This window comes from Myxocyprinus asiaticus, chromosome 6 (assembly GCF_019703515.2).
Source record: "Myxocyprinus asiaticus isolate MX2 ecotype Aquarium Trade chromosome 6, UBuf_Myxa_2, whole genome shotgun sequence".
NCBI lineage: Eukaryota > Metazoa > Chordata > Actinopteri > Cypriniformes > Catostomidae > Myxocyprinus > Myxocyprinus asiaticus.
Window position 1 is genome coordinate 26,585,379 of NC_059349.1, and position 22,075 is coordinate 26,607,453.

The following is a 22,075-nucleotide window of genomic DNA, read 5'->3' on the forward strand; positions in this document are numbered from 1 at the left end:
CTCATAATAAACGGCTTTCTGGTGTCCATGTAAGCAGAATGACTCAGTCACACGTGCATGTGGAGTGCCGCACACGTGGATATTTGCACACCGAGACGATCCTTGACACGATGTCACAACGATGTGTTTTGCCATACTGCCCAGCCCTAAGCTCTACGATGAAGTAACGCAGGAAGTTTGGCAAGTGCTACGTAGAGCGCCATGGTCAAAATAAGATGAATGAGAAAGAAGCGAGAAAAAGACACATTATATCACAGAGTTGAATCGTAATACAGTACATAGGGATGTGCTGTATACCTGTGCACACCATATATCGCGATACCAAAATTTAAAAAAGGGTACGATATCATCTTGATTAAATTTTGGTACTGTACTACAGTATGGTGCTATTAACATAATTGGGATGAAATTAATGACAATTTGACACTAAATTAAATTCAAATTTCAATATGGCCAAATGTGATCATTAAACCATGAAAGGATGGGATTTAATTAAACATACTCTTTATATAGTCTGTATGTGTTGCGCACTTCAAAATAAACGAGGGGTGCTGCTCTCACACACACAGAGCGCATGTGATGCTGATGATGCAGTGTGGTCAGTGTATGAGCTGCAGTGAACACACACAAATTACTCCGGTGCAGCTCTGAGATTTCAGCTCACAAGTATTTCAGCATTTCATTTGGAATAGGTAGCTTATTAAAAACTACTGTCAAAAACACACAGGAAGAACTCAAGGTCTGCCAAAATAAAAGTGCTCTGCCAAAATAAAAGTGCTCTGACAAAATAAAAGCTCTTTTCAACTGGATGCATGAAATTGAAGATATTAAGATAGAAAAATATGACTACTGTATAGAAAAATGTAGCATTCAAAGTAGTAGCAATAATTCTTCTAATAACACTAATGTAACAAATGATTGTGTATTATTATTATTATTATTATTATTATTATTATGTATGTAAGCAATATCACAAAAGCAAGACTGTACTGAATATCAGCATGCTGTGAATCAACCATAGCAATCTTGTGCCACAGGTAATTTTTTTCCTAAATGTGTTTCATTTATACTGTGAAGCTCTGTTGTGCAGCAGACGATGATAAAATGTCAACAAAACACAAAACATGGAATCCAAAAAAATAAAACAAAATTTGTAACTGCAAGATATAGTGCAGTTCTTTTAATCAAGCCATTTTCTGTGTAATTTCATCAGTAATCTGAGGCTGTTTATTTGTTGCCTAAGTATCGATTTAGTATCGATACTGAAGTACCAGGGCTGATATCGTACTGAAGCCAAAATGTTGGTATCGGAGCAACCCTACAATACACTAAACATAAAGAATCACAATATTTCTGTACTGCGACAATATAATATTGTATCGGCAGGTCCCTGCTTATTCCCACTCCTAATATTTATCATTACTAACATAGCCATTGTTTTTTTTTCTATTTTAAAATGGCTGTATGGTGTTTTCCATTTTCCAAGTGCATCTTATTCACAAAGTTAGAGATACATTTAGTGTGATTTAATCTAAATCCACCAACGCTATCCTCACAGAAATACTGTAGCATACAAAATAGAATTTGGTTGTTTCACAGCCTGTGGCAAAAGTTCTCCCTCTCTTTTTTTCCCTCTTTCTTTTTCTGGCCTCAGTTTTACTGCATGTTGAAGTTAACCATGGCTTGGCATTTCTACAGTCTCCTCCTATTCCTCCTCCCCTGTTTCACAGACTCTTCTGATACTGTCTCCAGGCAGCTATAAACTATCCACTCGCAACAATTCGCAGAAAGAGAAGGCCCCTTGAATTTTCCCCCGGTTCCTTACCCTGAACTTTCTTTCACAGAATTAGTAAAGGGCTAGTTAAGGCCTTCAATCTGAGCCTGTATTAGTGTCGCAATCTTTCTCATGGTGCTTTGGCCTGTGTTCAAAAACTGGACATGTTGTTACTTAAACTGCACAGCAGGCTTTATCTGTACATTTTACATTTGATTATGGCAGAAAAAAAGATTCCCAAGGCAGGAGACTTGTTTTTTTCTTTTGAACATCCTTGATCATCTTTTGGTCGTTTTTTTTAAATTATTATTATTTACATTTATGCGACTTTGAGTGCATTCAGGGTATACGTTTCATCAGTATGCGTGTTTCCTGGGAATCGAACCCATTGTCTTGGTTTTTTGGGCCATGCTCTTCTAGTTAAGGTACAGTAACTCAAATGATAATTTAATGTCCATCTTTAGTGGTACACTTCAAAATGCTTCATCTATGCATACTGTATATGCAATATGTGTTTAATCTCTTAATCTATCAGAATGCAGTTTTCTGTTGCAGTCTGTCAGACTGTAGTCTGTAGAAATCCTGTCAGGCCTGAAGCTGATTATGCACACCAATAAGACAAAAGAAATTTGAGCTATATAAGACAGTCTTTTATAGTTGCAGCTTTTGTGTTGTGGTGTTTCTTAATACCATTAGCACTGCATTAAGATTAAAACATGTAGAGAGGTTTAGATCTCCATTTAAAGGAAACAGGGATAGCCATGAATGAGGTGCTCAGATTACTGAATAATACAAGGCAATGTGGGTGAAAGTTGTCTTACATAATCATATTCAGTGAGTACAAAGGCACCATTTTCCATTAGTAGTGCATGGCCGAATCTATGTTAATGAACACATCAGAGTGCAAGTGAGGCAGTGGAGTTGTTTAAAAGTGACGTATTTGGATTTTTGTTGAATTTTAAAATTTCGATGTTTAAATACCTTTTCCTATCCCAGCTTATTATGGAGAGACAACTACACACTGCAGCTCTATGCAGCAAAAACTTTATTTTAAAATGTTACTCTTTTTAGCATCCTGACCGGCCTGACACTGCAACATTGGCTCAACCCATGGCATCACTTGAGTGTCTCCCTACACTCTTAAACTACTTGCGTATTCAAATAAAAAACAATGAAAAAATATGTAACTATAGAAATTTGTTGATTACAAGTATAAACATTTACATATTTGAATATATTGGAATATTTTGCAAGAAAAAAAATATATATAAATAATATATAAATTAAATGTTCGGATATACAAATATGTATATAAATAAAATATTCATACATATGAATATTTTGCAAGAAAATTTAAATATATTGTTTCTATACTTATAATCAGCTACTTTAAAACAATAATTTTATATTTTCCATTGTTTTTTATTTGATTACATCATTCACAATGCTTCATGAGATTGTAGTTCATGTCTTCTTGAAAGACGTCAAGTACATAGTACCTGTCCCTGTACTTTGGACTTTCTGGTCAATTTTAAATACTTATCAGCTTATACTTATCAAAGTTTGTGTTGTTGTGATTCACCATGAAGCTGGTTGGTTTGGTTCATGGCTTTAGAACTCTTTTATGAAGGACTTTATAAAATCCCTATGGAGAAAAGAATGGGAAAAATACTTCAGAAACCAAGAGGGGCTGAAAAATTGGGTTGGCACTATTGCACTCTATTCCATTTGGCGGCACAGAAATCACACACTTCGCCTCCAACATAATTTCAGCAAGCATTAAAATTTTAACCAACAAAACAATAGTTGTTTGCTCTCATTTACCAACCGTATCTAAAATTTAAAAAAAATTCATCATCTGAAAGCTCCTGTGACTTATAGTCCGAAGCTACTTGTTTACATAATTTAGGATATACATAATTGATGTTGGGTGATCAAACACTGCGCACCAAAACACAAATGCTTACAAACAGATGAAAACATCAGTCATAGAGATGGTAGTAACATTTTAAAGTAGCCTGTACAGAGTATTTTATGCAACCAGTTTCAATATTCTGTCCATCATAACATTATTTTTCTAACAAACTCGGTCTAGACCACGGTCAAACGCAACTCCTTACATGCAATAAGTAACTTACTCATAGTAACAACCGGAGAATTAGTGCATAGTAAAGAGGGTTGCAAATATCAGAAATATCCACATATTGACAGTCGCTAAAATTAATGAATGAATATGTGATTTATCTGTGTTTTTCCTCTCAATGCAATTTTGATTAGGTGTGACTTTATTTCCAGAAAATACGCTATGTGGATATGATAAAATGTGCCTTGACAGTGTACTCTTGAAGAAGTGACAGCCCGACTACTGCAGAATAAAGCAAGCTGTTGCTATAATCATATGATTAGCTGTTGCAGTTGTTTTTCCCAGGGCATATTCAGTTGCAGGCCAGCCAAAATGCAGACTACCAAGACAACTATAATTGGGTAATGATTAGTTGGTTCTTTCTCCAAAAACCAACAATGACTTCAGGGCCACAGCTGTTTTTCCTAAAAGCAGTATTTTGCGCAAAATCCCCTGCTGCGTTTTCATGAGTGTTTGTGCCAGTGTGTTTGAATACTGTCTTCTGCACATCAACAGCAATTTAGTATGTTTGTTAGAAAAGGAACACCCTCAGTTTTATTTTATTTTTATTTTTTTTTAATCAATAACCACAGCAGTGCTCCCTGTAATGCAAGCAGCCATTTTGTAAGTATTTTAATGTAAGTTTTTACCACCCACCACCAGTCGGATACAATATGGATAGTTTTTGTTCAGTGATGGGTGATTTTTATTAGCTGCCAGTCACTGTTACGGCAGTGTGTACGATGTTTTAGATACTAACGTGATTCTAAAGATGGCAAAAAAAAAAAAGATACTCCACTATCAAGTTCAGGAACAGTGTGAATGCAAAGGAAACTGTTCTTTTTTTGGTCCTCAAAGTGGTCTTTGCACATTTGTATTTATTTTCATATATATATATATATATATGAGTTATTTTATATATTTGAAATGGAAAATAAAAGCAGCTGGCAAAATTTTTAATTTACAAATAAATTGGGCATACACCAGCTACTGTGGGTAAAAAAAAATAAATAAAAATTCCCTCCCTTGACAGTGCACATCTAAAAGACAGTTTTAAATGCATTGGCAATGGCAAGATCCATAGATTATCCAGAATCTGCACAAAAAAGAAATCTTAAGTGGAAGTGAGAAAAGACTTAGTCTTCTTTTTTTTTTTTCTCCTTTTTTTTTTTTCCAGCAAAGATATAACATGGATTTCGGATACAACATGGATTTATGTCAGGGGCAGTGGTGAATGTGTGCAACGAGGAAAAGTTGGGGGCGGAAGAGGCAGGCTTTCTGTCCGTATGAGGGTAAAGCAAGCAAAGTTCCATGTTTAACGTGCAGTGGAAAAGTGGAATTTGCTGACATGGCACTTCGTCTGAACTCCAAAATTAATAATTAGACGTGGTTTAGCCTTGCACTGCCAGGAGGCGAAGGCAGCCAAGCTTTGGCCTCTTTGTGGTGGGCCTGAAAAGGAGGGTCTGGCACACGGCCAGTGGGGTTTTGCTTGTTCAGGATTTTTGATTAAATCGTTTATTGTGCTCTGCTCACGCAAAGGGCCAAGGCAGCTCTCACTCCAGCAAGGCTGGAATAAGACACAAGGAAATGGAGGGTTTTTTCCCCTCCACTTAAAAGCTTTTATATGATAAAGATATTTTTCCCTTGTTTTCCTCAATTTAGCTCTGTCTATTTAGTATTTTTAATTACTTTTACATTACGCACTTTTTTACTATTTTATTATTTAATGTTTTGTAATGTCTTGATGTTAATTGTGCTAGTCATTAATCTGTGTTCTTAAACAGTTTTAGGATTCCAGAGACAAAATCAGAAATTTTGAATGCAAGAGAGCTGTTGTTTTTGTTTTTTTCAAACAAAGAACAAGCAAGGAAGCAGAATAAAACAGCTGTCATAAAACTCATTTGCAATTATGCATCCCAAAGCCATCACTCTCCTAAGACACAAGAGAAATGTGAGACGTGGCCTGCATAGAGTTCAGCACTGGCTCTAAAGTCATTAAATCATGTCAGCAGCCTCCTCCACTAGACAGTTGCTGCTTTTGGCTGCTTTAGTATTCCACGAAGGACGGCACATTTAGCTCTATATTTAAAAAAGGTAACTGGCAAGTCAAATTTAAAATATTGGCCTTGGGACAGTGTCACAACAGTAGGTAGGGAAGGCAGCAATCTTGCAAACCACACTTCCAAAGTCAAAATGCAAAATATGAGTGACAAGTAAAAGTTTCTGTGTGTTCAAACTTTTTGCTTTAACATATACATTTTGATTTTTATTATGTGGCATCCAAAAATGGGATGTAAAAAAAGGACCATGTTTTTTCTTTTTTTTTTTTTCTTTTTCAACAAATGGTCAGTGAAAGGAGGTGCTGTTGATCATTAAGCACAGGAGATCGACCAACATTTTTATACGAGTTGTTTTTATTTTCATCTAGTAAACCTGCTAGCAAAATAACAGGGTTGCATGCAAAGCTTTACAAATGCGGTCAACAAAAAAAATATTTGTAAACATTTATTTTTCTGTCTTCCCTCCATGGTGTGGAAAAGTTCCAAATAAGGTTACTTCTTAGGTGTCACTTTGAGGAATGATTCGAAAAAAAAAATTGTAATGGGGGAAATCATGCAGTAACAGGATTGTGTGCAAAATGTAGGACATTTTGGTCATTGAAATTAGGTAATATGTGTTTTTATACAATTAATTGAATATCTATTTGATAGATTATGTCAAGGCCTCAAAGGTCAGAGAGGCCCAATTCTTCCCCTTTTTTGGCCTGATATTTGACGTCTTTAAACTAGCTACTTTGGATGCTAAAATATCTAACATATCTAATAGTTATCACAACAAAAACATGGGATTTGTGCCTCTAATGCCTTAAAGTTGCCATAGTATACAAACATGTTCCATATTCATGGAATGTGCCATTTATAGCTCTCACCAGGGCCGTTTCTAGCTATAAGCGGCCACTTAGGGCCCCGAACCACCAGGAGGACTTTTTTATTTTTATTTATTTTTTATTTTTATGTATTTATAAAATATATTATATTTTTAATGTATTGTTATTCATAGTAATTTGTTGTTAATTTATTGTCATTTTTTGTGTGTTTTGTTTCATTTAATATATCCTAATTTTAAGTTAAAATATTCAAATTTGTTGAAGACTGTATTGTGGTGACATTTTTGGATGGGCCTGGATCCAGGAAGGGGGGTGGGGGGTGCTCCAAATAGGAATTCACTTAGGGCCCTCATATGCTCCGAAATGGCCCGGACTCTCTTTATATAGAAAAGAATAAATGTCAATGTACAATAAAAAAAAATAACATGTCAAGTGTGTTAATATATTGTCCTATAAAATGTTCAATGATTGTTAATTTTTGACGTTTATAAAATAATCATTTGTTAAAATATACTTTTCAGCCATTCAAGCATATAAGCCGGTTACATATACAGTAAGTTTGATGGAAATTCTCTGCCTTTTTTCTCTACCGTTTCAGTTGTTCCAGTCCTGGACTTGACCAAACAGTTCACACACCCGGAAACTGCTCCCCCTAATCTTGTTAAGTTGGTTGAAGCAATTGAGCGGAAAGGTAATACCTTTCTTTCATTGATTGTCATGTTAAGGGCTTTATTGTTTGTGGGTTGTTAATTTAATACCCTGACACACGATACGGAACACACAAATCCAGTGTGAGCAGCAAGAATCCCGGCAGAGCCCCTCTGGTAAAAAAGAATAAAATCAGTTAAACGTTGGACATCTTTATTTAATAGACTATTTCCACATTAAAAATAATATTGAAAGCCAAGGAGGTGTGAAATTTTCTTATTACACCATATGGCAGTTATTAACATCCAGATTTCCTCTTTCGCTGTGTGCCGCCCCTCTCTTTTACCTCTGAGCGAGAGACGTAGTGACGCTCAGACTGTCTGGCTTGACTCAAGCTGTCTTCTCACTTCACACACTTAAACAAAGTGCATGGACTCCGCTAGCATACACCGCTAGAGCTGTTTTCTCACTTCGATAACCTGACTGGATATATTTATATCTCTGGACTTTTACATTTAATGTTTAGATGGATTAACGGAGCAGTCACAAGCCAGCATGAAAGGTCTGTTTTTGAGAGATGAGCTACAGTAACTTCTCGACTTTTTGCTAGGTCTGGACTGTAGGACACTGTACAGGACATCCACTGCTTCAGGCTCTGACAGTCAAAGACAGAGCCTTGGTGGTAAGTTAATTGCAATATTTTGATTGCTTTAGCAATTATTATTTTATTTTTTTGCATTTTAGTCTTGGCAGCTGCAAGCTTTTTTGTTCCTCTCCTGTTAGTTTAGACATTAGTAATGTGTAAATTGTTTAATTATTTATTATCTCTATTTAACCAGGTTTCTCATTACTAGCATATATTTTACAATGGGAGCATGACCAATGGAATGCAAATAAGTAAATCTAAAATGTAGTTATGAATGGCTAACTGTACAACACATGCGGTTCAATGGGTTAAATAGTTAACTTGTGAAAATGCAGCCATTTTACATTTTTCTAATTTAATAATTTTTTCCTTTATAAATTATATTATCTACAAAGTAATTTGAGTGAAAAGTTTAATTGAAACAATAGCATGAATTTCTTAGTATTTTATATGTCCCCTTTTTGTTTAATGACAGCATGCACTTGAGCTGGCATGAACTCCACATGTTTGTGTAAAACCTGATGATCTATGTTATTCCTGCATGATCTGAGAATGTGCCAATGAGTTTATTGTAAGCTTCATTAGAAGCAATGACATTTGACCTTTTGTACAATGAAGTTAGTTACCTAGAAATAGTGCAGAATAATTTTACATCATAATGCTTTTTTGTTATACTTTTTTCAAAATCCTAAACTGTCTATTTCCTGTATTTTCAATGGACATTTGAACCCCACTTAAACCATAACAAAGTGTGACAACCAGGAAGGGTATGACAAAGTGAAATGCTAATAAGGTTTATATAAAGTTACCCTGAGATGAACTGTTTGGTTACAACATATACTAACGTATTTATGTAACTCTTTGATTGTACCATTTGATTTACAGCATCTATCTAAAGTTTATCCCACTGCAACCAAATCATTTTCAGGGATGTATTGAAACAGATCAAATCTTGTGCTTGTTATCACATTGAGAGGGAGAGACAATCCCTGTATGACTTGGTCATGAAGTGACTGGTGATTTGTCCCTGTGCAGAGCTGCAGGAGCTGGACGTAGGACAGTGGGACATTCATGCACTCTCGGAGGCTCTCATTCAGTACCTGCAGGAACTTCCTTCCCCAATCATCCCTCCTTCTGTTTATACAGACCTACAGGCAGCAGTGCAGCTAGAATCGGGTATGTGCCACTTTTCACTCATCCGTGCAGGCCTGCCAATAACGAAAGAGCACCTTCTATAGAAAGTAACAGAATTGCATGAACTATATAAGCAAATACCTCAGATGTGTTGTTGGCCAAGAAAACGTTAAAAGTTCCCCCCTTGTCTTTGGCTGAGCATCTGACGAGATATGCACCCGTTGTGATATCTTTCATAAATAACGGTTGGAATCAACAGGGTCAAGGGGATACGATATTATACTGATACCATATTGTTATTCTTTATGTTTAGAGTATTGTGATTCAAAACTGTGATATTTTGTGATCTTTTACTCTCTTGTTTGTCACTCATGATCACTGGTCATCATCATGCTAAACTTCCTACTTAGTGTGGTGTAAAGTCATGTCAGTGTCAGAAAAAAAAAAAAAAAAAGACTAGTATACTTTAGATCCAGTACATTCATCATTTTATGGAAACTCTTGTAGTCTTGCTATACAGAGAATCTGTACAGACATCCTTACAAATGAAACAAGACTTAAGACGTCTTTACACAGCCAAGTTAAAGGGATAGTTCACCCTAAAATAAAAATTCTCATAATTTACTAACCCTCATGCCATCCCAGATGTGTATGACTTTCTTTCTTCAGCAGAACAAAACGAAGATTTTTAGGAGAATATCTCAGCTCTGTAGGTCCATAAAATGCAAGTGGATGCAAAAAGGACAGACAGTCATAATAAAAGTAATCCATACGACTCCAGTGGTTAAATTAATGTCTTCTAAAGCGATACAATCGCTTTTAATTAATTGAATTTTAATTTTGGGTGAACTAACCCTTTAAGGTCGCTCTGAGCCTACTTAAAATTCTGTATTAGACGCAATGCCTCATTATTTTATATTTAAAACATGAATCTCAAAACATTATTTATTCATTTGTATTTGCTGTGTAAATGCATTTATCCCACCTCTGTGCAACATTAGACTGTGTAAACCTTTTCTTGGTAAATATGCCACTTTTGCAGTGTAAAGATGGCTCTATATTCTTTGCTTGTTCTGAGTTTGCATTTTGGTCGAATAGATATAGAGTGGTTGTTAACCTAATACTGCAGTATGTTTTCGTCAATGTCCTCTTTCCCAACAATATGAATGTGACAATAGTGCTCCGAATATTGATACAGTTTTGTGAGGTAAAAATATAAAAAATATTTCTCTATTGATAAACAGATGTTCCTTTGAGGAGACGAGAGCAGCTGTTGCAGGCACTGGAGAACCCTGCAGTTCCACTACAAAACCTTTTGACGCTGCAGTATTTGCTCAGACACCTGGAGAAGGTCTGCCAGTGCGCTGAACAGAACGGTCTGGACATTCACACCCTGGGCCAAATCTTTGGCCCTCTGCTGATCAGTGGCCCTGTGAGCGGGTGAGTGTGGTGTTTTGATTCTTGTATTCTCCTACTGGCTTGATTAAAATTTTGTAGGAATATATTGCTGAATATTAGCACACCCATAAACCATCTTTATTTCTATGTGTTTAAATTTACAGGTCAAAGGAAGATGAGGGTTTTTGTGCAGTTACAGTTGAGAAACTTCTTTTGGAAAGAATTTGGGAACAAGAGCCAACTCCTCCCGGTGAGTCACCTCAATAGACAACATTTTATTTCAAATTGTTTTGTAAACCTAGGTGCATATTTTAAATGTTTATTTGCAAAGCTTCTGGCTTGCCTGCTGTGCTTCCTTTATAAATATATTTGCTATAAATGCATGTCCCATTTGTTTATACACACTGAGGAATGTCAAAATTGTTGTTGAAAAACCTGGGATATTCTTTTTAAGTTAATTGAATTTATCGTAACGGCTTAGTTAGAGTTAGAGTTAGTGCTCTTGCTGGATGTTTTAATGTAAACTAAAATAAAAATGAGCTGTGGAAAAAAAAAATTATGATCTGGAAATTGTACAGCCAGTTCAGTGTTAGTTTACTAAACTTTTGAGTAAGTTTGCTTTTATTCTTTGTATCTCTGCATTTGCAGGGCAAAATGAAATGGTATGAGCTTAACCCACTATGTAGTGTAGAAATAAATACTATTAGAGATAGGGTTGGGTATTGATACAGATTTCCTGATTTGATTCGATATTGATTCATATAGATATACATATATTTCAGTTACAATGTCCATTTTCTGTTACAATGTCCATGTCACGCATTTTCTTTTTTTACTTTATTAATTTCCTTTAGGTTTGCTTATAATGTTAGTAAAGGTCATATAGTATTACATTTTCCACCTTGTCTCTGGCCCTCTGTCTGAAGTGGTCAGTTTTCTGTGCCATACACTGTGATATGATTGGCTAACATCTTTGAAGCGCAAACTATTTTTACCAAGAATAAAAGATTGAAAACTTGCAAGTGATTTACAAAATCCCTTAAAAGCACTCAGTCCAGGCAATCATTTGTAGCATTTATACGTCCCAATTTATGTCAAGCATGCAATCAAACTACTGCAGTTGTTCCGACTGGAATAACAATCATACTGTTGCACCCAATTACTTATATTATTACGCATACAAGATAAGGTGAGCAATAATGCTATATAAAGCTGAGAACAGTGAAAATAGTTCAGACTTGTGTATTTTTTTGGTAAGTAACCATGTAATAAGCACAATCCACTTCACATTGGAGTCCTGATCATGGTTTATTTTGTGATTTTTAAAAATGGCTGACTATACAATTCCTAACATATCAAACAAACACAGACAGAAACATTAGTATTAAATTTGTTACTCAGTCGCATTACTGTCATGTCCAGTATAGTTGACACTGCTCCATCTTTCAATATATGTTTCTTTGCGAAGTCTGAATCATAATAGTTCTCAAAAGAAACCTTCGAGAAATGTGCCAAACAAAACATAATCTCACAATGATGCGTTCAGGAAGCCACTCATTTCTAATGGTGGGATCTTCAGAAGGCTGTGCAGAGATGCAGTTTTTCCACAGCTAGGAATACAACAAAGCCTGGGACATCTTCATTTTTTTTTTTTTCACTTTTTACAAGCAATATACAGTAACAATAGTACCACCTTCAGAGTTGAAGTACCTCAGCCGCTCTATCAGTTCACTGTGACGATGACGTATGTTGTGGAGGCGGGGCTATTCAACTGACACTGCACTGTGATGTCACAATGTAGCCAATTTCAAAAGTCATTATTGCAGAGTAGAAACAAATGCTCTTTTTAGATTAGAGAGGAGTTTTGAAACTTACAGTATGTTTTAATAGTGAACTGGCCTACTTATGTAAGACCACTGGGATGTTCGTTTGGGGTCGGGTGGGGTTCTTGATTGGGGAGGGGAAGTAGTGGGAGTTAATGTTGAATCATTATATATACACTATATTGCCAAAAGTATTTGCTCACCCATCCAAATAATTGAATTCAGGTGTTCCAATCACTTCCATGGCCACAGGTGTATAAAATGAAGCACCTAGGCATGCAGACTGCTTCTACAAACATTTGTGAAAGAATGGGCCACTCTCAGGAGCTCAGTGAATTCCAGCGTGGTACTGTGATAGGATGCCACCTGTGCAACAAGTCCAGTCGTGAAATTTCCTCGCTACTAAATATTCCACAGTCAACTGTCAGTGGTATTATAACAAAGTGGAAGCAATTGGGAATGACAGCAACTCAGCCACGAAGTGGTAGGCCACATAAAATGACAGAGCGGGGTCAGCGGATGCTGAGGCGCATAGTGCGCAGAGGTCGCCAACTTTCTGCAGAGTCGATCGCTACAGACCTCCAAAGTTCATGTGGCCTTCAGATTAGCTCAAGAACAGTGCGTAGAGAGCTTCATGGAATGGGTTTCCATGGCCGAGCAGCTGCATCCAAGCCATACATCACCAAGTGCAATGCAAAGCGTCGGATGCAGTGGTGTAAAGCACGCCGCCACTGGACTCTAGAGCAGTGGAGACGCGTTCTCTGGAGTGACGAATCACGCTTTTCCATCTGGCAATCTGATGGACGAGTCTGGGTTTGGTGGTTGCCAGGAGAACGGTACTTGTCTGACTGCATTGTGCCAACTGTGAAGTTTGGTGGAGGGGGGATTATGGTGTGGGGTTGTTTTTCAGGAGCTGGGCTTGGCCCCTTAGTTCCAGTGAAAGGAACTCTGAATGCTTCAGCATACCAAGAGATTTTGGACAATTCCATGCTCCCAACTTTGTGGGAACAGTTTGGGGATGGCCCCTTCCTGTTCCAACATGACTGCGCACCAGTGCACAAAGCAAGGTCCATAAAGACATGGATGAGCGAGTTTGGTGTGGAAGAACTTGACTGGCCTGCACAGAGTCCTGACCTCAACCCGATAGAGCACTTTGGGATGAATTAGAGTGAAGACTGCGAGCCAGGCCTTCTGGTCCAACATCAGTGTCTGACCTCACAAATGCGCTTCTGGAAGAATGGTCAAAATTTCCCATAAACACACTCCTAAACCTTGTGGAAAGCCTTCCCAGAAGAGTTGAAGCTGTTATAGCTGCAAAGGGTGGGCCGACGTCATATTAAACCCTATGGATTAAGAATGGGATGTCACTTAAGTTCATATGCGTCTAAAGGCAGATGAGCGAATACTTTTGGCAATATAGTGTATGTTTTGTTTTTCTTTATTTTGAAAATTTATAAAAATGTTAAACACAAAAAATAAAATAGTGCACTGGCCTTTTATTTGTCAAAAGATGAAGGAAAATTTGATTCCTCATGACATGACCCCATTAATATGAAATAAATTTTCTCTCAGCTGATACTGTTAATACAGGAGATCTTCTAACCTTCTAGGCATAATTAGAATATATTATTTTACAAAGAATGTTTTTCATCATTATTGGACACATTTTAGCTTTTGAACATTTTTCTAATTGTGCATTTCATCAATAAATGTCTTAAAATTTCATATATTATATTGCTTATTATTTTGTTACATGTTTATTGTTTACATGCATAATTCGTACTTTTTACAAGTATTTAAGTTGATATGTAGAATACGTGCTAAATCGGTATGGCCTCTTTAAGACTACCGGCATAAGCCAGTGAACGCAACTTGAGAGCATGCGTTTCTTTAGCGCATATGTGCTATGTGTGATTAGAATTAAATGTTTATTTTTATTTTATTTTTTTTTAATCAACAACTGGCTGTAAAGAACAAAAATGGTATTAAAAGAGAAGTTATTTAGTGACATGGATTTAGGCTTTGGACACAGAACGAGTTAAACCAAACTTTTACTCTCAACACTCAGTGAAAAGATCTCGCTGCTGAACTTCTTCACCACTGTACTACTCAATCACTGATGAGTGAAATCTGAACATTTATCAGCCAGAGGCTAATCACAGATAGTTTGTCACATAGAGCAAAATTTGGTCGCATATGTGAGTGATTTCCTCTCATTGTAGAGATTTGCTCATAGAGTAACGGATCGATCTTGGGATTTAAGAATCGATATGATGTCTTTCAATCAAAGATCGCGATGTATCGGAAAATCATTATTTTTACCCAGTCCTAATTAGAGAAGAGAAGTGGTAATTGAAAGGTCGCAACCTCTCAAGGGGCAATCCCTGAGCTATCACTTGTGCCCTTGAGCAAAGCAGGTTTCTCCAAGGAGATTGCTACTGCTTTTTTTTATTTTTTATGGTGCGGTTCTATGGGGATATCATATGAATGTCATGGCAACAAATTCCATCGGCTCCGTTCATGTTGTGATGAATAACAATTCTGTTTATTTTAATCATTTGTTCAGCTCTCCCTCCTAAACCACCCAAAACCAAAGCCATGGCCTCATCTGTAACCAATGGAAACAACAGCTTACTGAGTGAAGCGGAATGGTACTGGGGAGACATTTCCAGGTAAATCATTGCCATGAATATCATACATTTTTAAAAGAGGCAGATCTCCATCTTATGTCATTGGCTTGATTTTATGTTTTAGAGAGGAGGTGAATGAGAAAATGAGAGACACTCCTGATGGTACGTTCTTGGTGCGGGATGCGTCAAGCAAAGTGCAGGGAGAGTACACCTTGACCCTCAGGTGAGTAACCCCTTAGGTAAAATTGTTTTGTGTGATAGGACTATGTGTCCGAAAGCATGTGGATACCCAAACACCACACCCATATGTGCTTGAGTATTTCATTTCAAACCCATTTGCATAATTGGGGAGATGGTCCTCCCTAACAGCTTCCACTCTTCTGGGAAGTCTGGAACATTGATGCAGAGAATTTCTTCCATTCAGACACAAGAGCATCAGTAAAGTAAGGCAGTGATGTTGGTGATGGGGTCTGGCTTACAGTCAGCTTTCCGATTCATCCCAAAAGTTTTCAATGGGGTTTAGGTCTGGACTTAGTGCAGCTCAGTAAACCATTTCTTTATGGATCTCATTTTGTGTTCCGGGGCATTGTCATGATGGAACAGAAAAGGACCCTTCCTAAACTATTGCAACAATATTTGAAGCACACAATTATCTAGAATATCATTGAATGGCATAGCATACAATTTGTCTTCACTTGAATTAAAGGGTTTAATCAAACCCATTAGTTAGAAGGGTGTTTCCACGTACATTTGGCCATGTAGTGTGTCTATAAGAGATAAATATGTTGCGTAGGTGTGTTAGTGCATTATTTGTTTTTATTTGCATATTTACCAAGAGGAAATTAAAACAGGGGACACAACACCATCAAAGCCTTGCATTGTTTATTCCAGGAAAGGAGGAAATAACAAACTGATCAAGATTTTTCACCGCGGGGGAAAGTATGGCTTCTCAGAACCTCTAACTTTCCTTTCTGTGGTGGAGCTCATCAACCACTACCGGCATGAATCTCTGGCCCAGTACAATGCCAAACTGGACTCTCGCCTGCTCTTTCCCGTGTCTAAATATCAGCAGGTGTGACGCCTCCACACTTTACAGAAAATGACAAAACTGATGTTTACTTTTCCACACAGTCTTCATGTTAATGGAATTCTATGTATCAGTATCTCCACCTATTATGCAAGGCTTTTGAACGCATCTCCCTGTGCTATGCAGGATCAGGTGGTGAAAGAGGACAGTATTGAGGCAGTAGGTGAACAGCTGAAGGTCTATCATGAGCAGTATCAGGAGAAGAATCGCGAATATGATGTACTGTACGAAGAATACACACGCACATCACAAGTAAGTCACATTTTATCTCTAGCTTTTTCAAATGTGTGATGAGGAGGAGGGTGTGGCCGGGCCAAGAGGATGCACGCCCGGCACTGAGTTGCCCAGTCAGCAGGAGTGGGATAAATGAGGAGCCGGGGATGCCAGAGAGAGAGATCTATGCGGTGTGTGTGTGTGTGTGTGTGTGTGTGTGTGTGTGTCGTTATGTTTCAGTTTTATGTTGGTGTCTTATTAAAGTTTGTTGAATGTGGATTCAGCTCCCGCTCTCTCCTTTCCCGAACCTTGGTACGTTGGTGCCTAGCACGCTGTCCGGGAGAACTCGCCGCTGCCATCTGCCGGGGGGCAGAGGAGCAGCTGAGGACCGGGTGGGCGGCGTGCCCGCAGGAGCCGAAGAAGAGCCTTTTTTTCTCTCTCTCTCTTTGGCATCCCCGGCTCCTCCTTTATCCCTCTCCCACTGATTGGGCAACTCTGCACCGGGCGTGCATCTTCTTGGACAGGCCACGCCCTCCTTGTCACAAAATGCATTGGGATTTAATTAACAGAGTCACTAATGGAGATGGTGTGTACAATCTCTCTCAGGAGCTGCAGATGAAACGAACAGCCATAGAGGCCTTTAATGAGACCATAAAGATCTTTGAGGAGCAGTGTGAGACCCAGGAGCGCCTCAGTAGAGAGAGCATTGAGAAGTTTCGCAAAGAAGGCAATGACAAGGAGATTGAGAGGTAGTCTGGTTTTGAATCCTCAGTGACCCAGACGTTGATATTGATGATGTGTTATCTTTTTTCCCCCTTTAAAATATTTACACTTGGTCACTTCATGCGTTTTTACTGATCGGATTGTTATCCGATTGAATAAGCACATTCCATTTACATTTGGCCACATCAGTGTGTCTCCACCACAGTTCAGTTCCGTGATTATGCTAATGTTGGGCAGCGAATTTAAAATATGTGATGTATTATTTGATTCCAAATGACTTTGCCCCGCGCGTGGGTATCTGTGTGTGCACATTGTGTGTTTTCCCCTCGGGACTTGAACAGCCAAATGCATTTACACTTGACCGAGTTTTGAATGGAATGCTTCTTTATATCTGTCTCGATTCCTTCTTGGGGTGCATTTACATTTGGTCTTTTCATGATCGGATATCTATCCGTAAAAACGCGTGCAGTGACCAAGTGTAAACAAACCCCTGACAAACGCAGCACTGGCCCGATGGGGCAAGTGGTAGGTCCGTCAACTGGCTCAAAACTCTCACACTTGCCCCGTTCCAGTGTGCCATCCTTATTGTTGAGCCCTGACGTCAAATACTTGCTTGGACCTAAAACAGTCTGTGAATATGTTGAGTGACTGGAATGCTGGGAGATACAAATGAATAATATACACCTGCTAAAATTATTATTAAATTAAATATATATTAAATTAACTGTTGTATAACCTCTGGTTTTATCCCATTTTTAGTGAAAATATGTGTGATTTAATTGCTTTAAACGTGTTGCAATTTTGCCATAGTAGGTCTCCGAGGATTATATACACATCCACTTTATCATACTGTATGTGTCCAATGATTCTCAATTTTATTAATGTTTATTTTAATGCGTGTGTGTGTAGGTGTGTGTGTGTGTGAGATATATATATTACACACACACTGGCACAACATTAATATCACCTGCCTAATATTGTGTAGGTCCCCCTCGTGCTGCCAAAACAGCACCAACCCACATCTCAGAATAGCATTCTGAGATGCTATTCTTCTCACCACAATTGGACAGAGCGGTTATCTGAGTTACCATAGACTTTGTCAGTTCAAACCAGTCTGGCCATTCTCTGTAGACTTCTGTCATTAGCAAGGCGTTTCCATCCACAGAACTGCCGCTCATTGGATATTTTTTGTTTTTGGCACCATTCGGAGTAAATTCTAGGGACTGTTGTGTGTGAAAATCCCAGGACATCAGCAGTTACAGAAATACTCAAACCAGCCCATCTGGCACCAACAAACATCCATACGATTATCTAATCAGCCAATCGTGTGGCTGCAGTGCATAAAATCAAGCAGATGCGGGTCAGGAGCAGAATGGGGAAAAAATTTAATTTCAGTGATTTGGACTGTGGAATGATTGTTGGTTCCAGACGGGCTGGTTTGAGTATTTCTGTTACTGCTGATCTCCTGGGATTTTCACACACATCAGTCTCTAGAATTTACTCAGAACATCCAGTGAGTGGCAGTTCTGTGGACGGAAATGCCTTGTTGATGAGAGAGGTCAACAGAGAATGGCCAGATTGGTTCGAACTGACAAAGTCTACGTTAACTCAGATAACCGCTCTGTACAATTGTGGTGAGAAAAATATCATGCTATACTGAGATGCGGGTTGGCACTCTTTTGATGGCACGAAAGGGACCTACACAATATTAGGCAGGTGGTTTTAATGGTGAGTGTGTGAGTGTGTGTGTATGTTACAGCTGATGTCAGAAGTTTACATACACCATAGCCAAATACATTTAAACCCAGTTTTTCACAATTCCTGACATTTAATCTTAGAAAACATTCCCTGTTTTAGGTCAGTTAGGATCACTACTTAATTTTAAGAATGTGAAATGTCAGAATAATAGAAGAGAGAATTATTTATTTCAGCTTTTATTTCTTTCATCACATTCCCAGTGGGTCAGAAGTTTACATACACTTTGTTAGTATTTGGTAGCATTGCCTTTAAATTGTTTAACTTGGGTCAAATGTTTTGGGCAGCCTTCCACAAGCTTCTCACAATAAGTTCCTGGAATTTTGGCCCATTCCTCCAGACAGAACTGGTGTAATGGAGTCAGGTTTGTAGGCCTCATTACTCACACATGCTTTTTCAGTTCTGCCCACAAATGTTCTATAGGATTGAGGTCAGGGCTTTGTGATGGCCACTCCAATACCTTGACTTTGTTGTCCTTAAGCCATTTTGCCACAGCTTTGGAGGTATGCTTGGGGTCATTGTCCATTCGGAAGACCCATTTGCGACCGAGCTTTAACTTCCTGGCTGATGTCTTGAGATGTTGCTTCAATATATCCACATAATTTTCCTTCCTCATGATGCCATTTATTTTGTGAAGTGCACCAGTCCCTCCTGCAGCAAAGTACCCCCACAATATGATGCTGCCACCCCCATGCTTCACAGTTGGGATGATGTTTTTCAGCTTACAAGCCTCACCCTTTTTCCTTCAAACATAACAGTGGTCATTATGGCCATTTTGTTTCATCAGACCAGAGGACATTTCCCCAAAAAGTAAGATCTTTGTCCCCATGTGTACTTGCAAACTGTAGTCTGGCTTTTTTATGGCAGTTTTGGAGCAGTGGCTGAGCAGCCTTTCAGGTTATGTCAATATAAACTCAACAAAAAAAAGAACTGTCCTCTCACTTTCAACTGCTTTTATTTTCAGCAAAATTAATGTGTAAATATTTGTATGAACATAAAAAGATTCAACAGCTAAGACTTAAACTGAACAAGTTTCACAGACATGTGACTAACAGAAATGGAATAATGTGTTCCTGAACAAAGGGGGGGAGGTCAAAATCAAAAGTAACAGTCAGTATTTGGTGTGGCCACCAGCTCCATTAATTACTGCAGTGCATCTCCTCCTCATGGACTGCACCAGATTTGACAGTTCTTGCTGTGAGATGTTACCCCACTCTTCCACCAAGGCACTAGGGACATTTCTGGGGGGAATGGCCCTAGCCCTCACCCTCTGATCCAACAGGTCCCAGACGTGCTCAATGGGATTGAGATCCGGGCTCTTCACTGGCCATGGCAGAACACTGACATTCCTGTCTTGCAGGAAATCACGCACAGAACGAGCAGTATGGCAGAGGCTGGTGGCATTGTTATGCTGAAGGGTTATGTCAGGATGAGCCTGTAGGAAGGGTACCACATGAGGGAGGAGGATGTCTTCCCTGTAACGCACAGCATTGAGATTGCCTGCAATGACAAAAGCTCAGTCCGATGATGCTGTGACATACCGCCCCAGACCATGATGGACCCTCCACCTCCAAATCGATCCCGCTCCAGAGTACAGGCCTCAGTGTAACGCTCATTCCTTCGACGATAAACGCGAGTCCGACCATCACCCCTGGTGAGACAAAACCGCGACTCATCAGTGAAGAGCACATTTGCCAGTCCTGTCTGGTCTAGCGAAGGTGGGATTGTGCCCATAGGCAACGTTGTTGCCGGTGATGTCTGGTAAGGACCTGTTTACAACAGGCCTACAAGCCCTCAGTCCAGCCTCTCTCAGCCTATTGCAGACAGTCTGAGCACTGATGGAGGGATTGTGCGTCCCTGGTGTAACTCGGGCAGGCGTTGCCATCCTGTACCTGTCCCGCAGGTGTGATATTCGGATGTACCGATCCTGTGCAGGTGTTGTTACACGTGGTCTGCCACTGCAAGGACGGTCAGCTGTCCTTCCTATCTCCCTGTAGCACTGTCTTAGGCGTCTCTCAGTACGGACATTGCAATTTATTGCCCTGGCCACATCTGCAGTCCTTATGCCTCCATGCAGCATGCCTAAGGCATGTTCACGCAGATGAGCAGGGACCCTGTTCTTTTGGTGTTTTTCAGAGTCAGTAGAAAGGTCTCATTAGTGTCCTAAGTTTTTATAACTGTGACCTTAATTGCCTACTGTCTGTAAGCTGTTAGTGTCTTAACGACCATTCCACAGGTGCATGTTCATTAATTCTTTATGGTTCATTGAACAAGCATGAAAAACATTGTTTAAACCCTTTAAAATAAAGATCTGTTATTTGGATTTTTACAAAATTATCTTTAAAATACAGTGTCCTGAAAAAGGGACTTTTCTTTTTTTGCTGAGTTTAGGACTAGTTTTACTGTGGATATACAGGTGCATCTCAATAAATTAGAATGTCATGGAAAAGTTCATTTATTTCAGTAATTCAACTCAAATTGTGAAACTCATGTATTAAATAAATTCAATGCACACAGACTGAAGTAGTTTAAGTCATTGGTTCTTTTAATTGTGATGATTTTGGCTCACATTTAACAAAAACCCACCAATTCACTATCTCAACAAATTAGAATATGGTGACATGCCAATCAGCTAATCAACTCAAAACACCTGCAAAGGTTTCCTGAGCCTTCAAAATGGTCTCTCAGTTTGGTTCACTAGGCTACACAATCATGGGGAAGACTGCTGATCTGACAGTTGTCCAGAAGACAATCTTTGACACCCTTCACAATGAGGGTAAGCCACAAACATTCATTGCCAAAGAAGCTGGCTGTTCACAGAGTGCTGTATCCAAGCATGTTAACAGGAAGTTGAGTGGAAGGAAAAAGTGTGGAAGAAAAAGATGCACAACCAACCGAGAGAACCGCAGCCTTATGAGGATTGTCAAGCAAAATCGATTCAAGAATTTGGGTGAACTTCACAAGGAATGGACTGAGGCTGGGGTCAAGGCATCAAGAGCCACCACACACAGACGTGTCAAGGAATTTGGCTACAGTTGTCATATTCCTCTTGTTAAGCCACTCCTGAACCACAGACAATGTCAGAGGTGTCTTACCTGGGCTAAGGAGAAGAAGAACTGGACTGTTGCCCAGTGTTCCAAAGTCCTCTTTTCAGATGAGAGCAAGTTTTGTATTTCATTTGGAAACCAAGGTCCTAGAGTCTGGAGGAAGGGTGGAGAAGCTCATAGCCCTAGTT

The 22,075-nt window shown here is 38.8% G+C and overlaps 1 protein-coding gene across 4 annotated transcripts in view; it reads left to right on the forward strand.

Moving 5' to 3' along the window:
* LOC127442587 (phosphatidylinositol 3-kinase regulatory subunit beta-like) overlaps positions 1–22,075 on the forward strand; it is a 46,280-nt gene that overhangs the window by 13,978 nt on the left and 10,227 nt on the right. For all 4 annotated transcript variants that reach the window (XM_051700733.1, XM_051700735.1, XM_051700734.1 and 1 more), the window contains 10 exons: positions 7,382–7,474; positions 8,042–8,113; positions 9,113–9,253; positions 10,456–10,651; positions 10,774–10,859; positions 14,999–15,104; positions 15,187–15,285; positions 15,954–16,134; positions 16,276–16,401; positions 16,969–17,111. In XM_051700733.1, the coding sequence (XP_051556693.1) occupies positions 7,382–7,474; positions 8,042–8,113; positions 9,113–9,253; positions 10,456–10,651; positions 10,774–10,859; positions 14,999–15,104; positions 15,187–15,285; positions 15,954–16,134; positions 16,276–16,401; positions 16,969–17,111 (1,243 nt within the window). The remainder of the gene's footprint in view (positions 1–7,381; positions 7,475–8,041; positions 8,114–9,112; positions 9,254–10,455; positions 10,652–10,773; positions 10,860–14,998; positions 15,105–15,186; positions 15,286–15,953; positions 16,135–16,275; positions 16,402–16,968; positions 17,112–22,075) is intronic.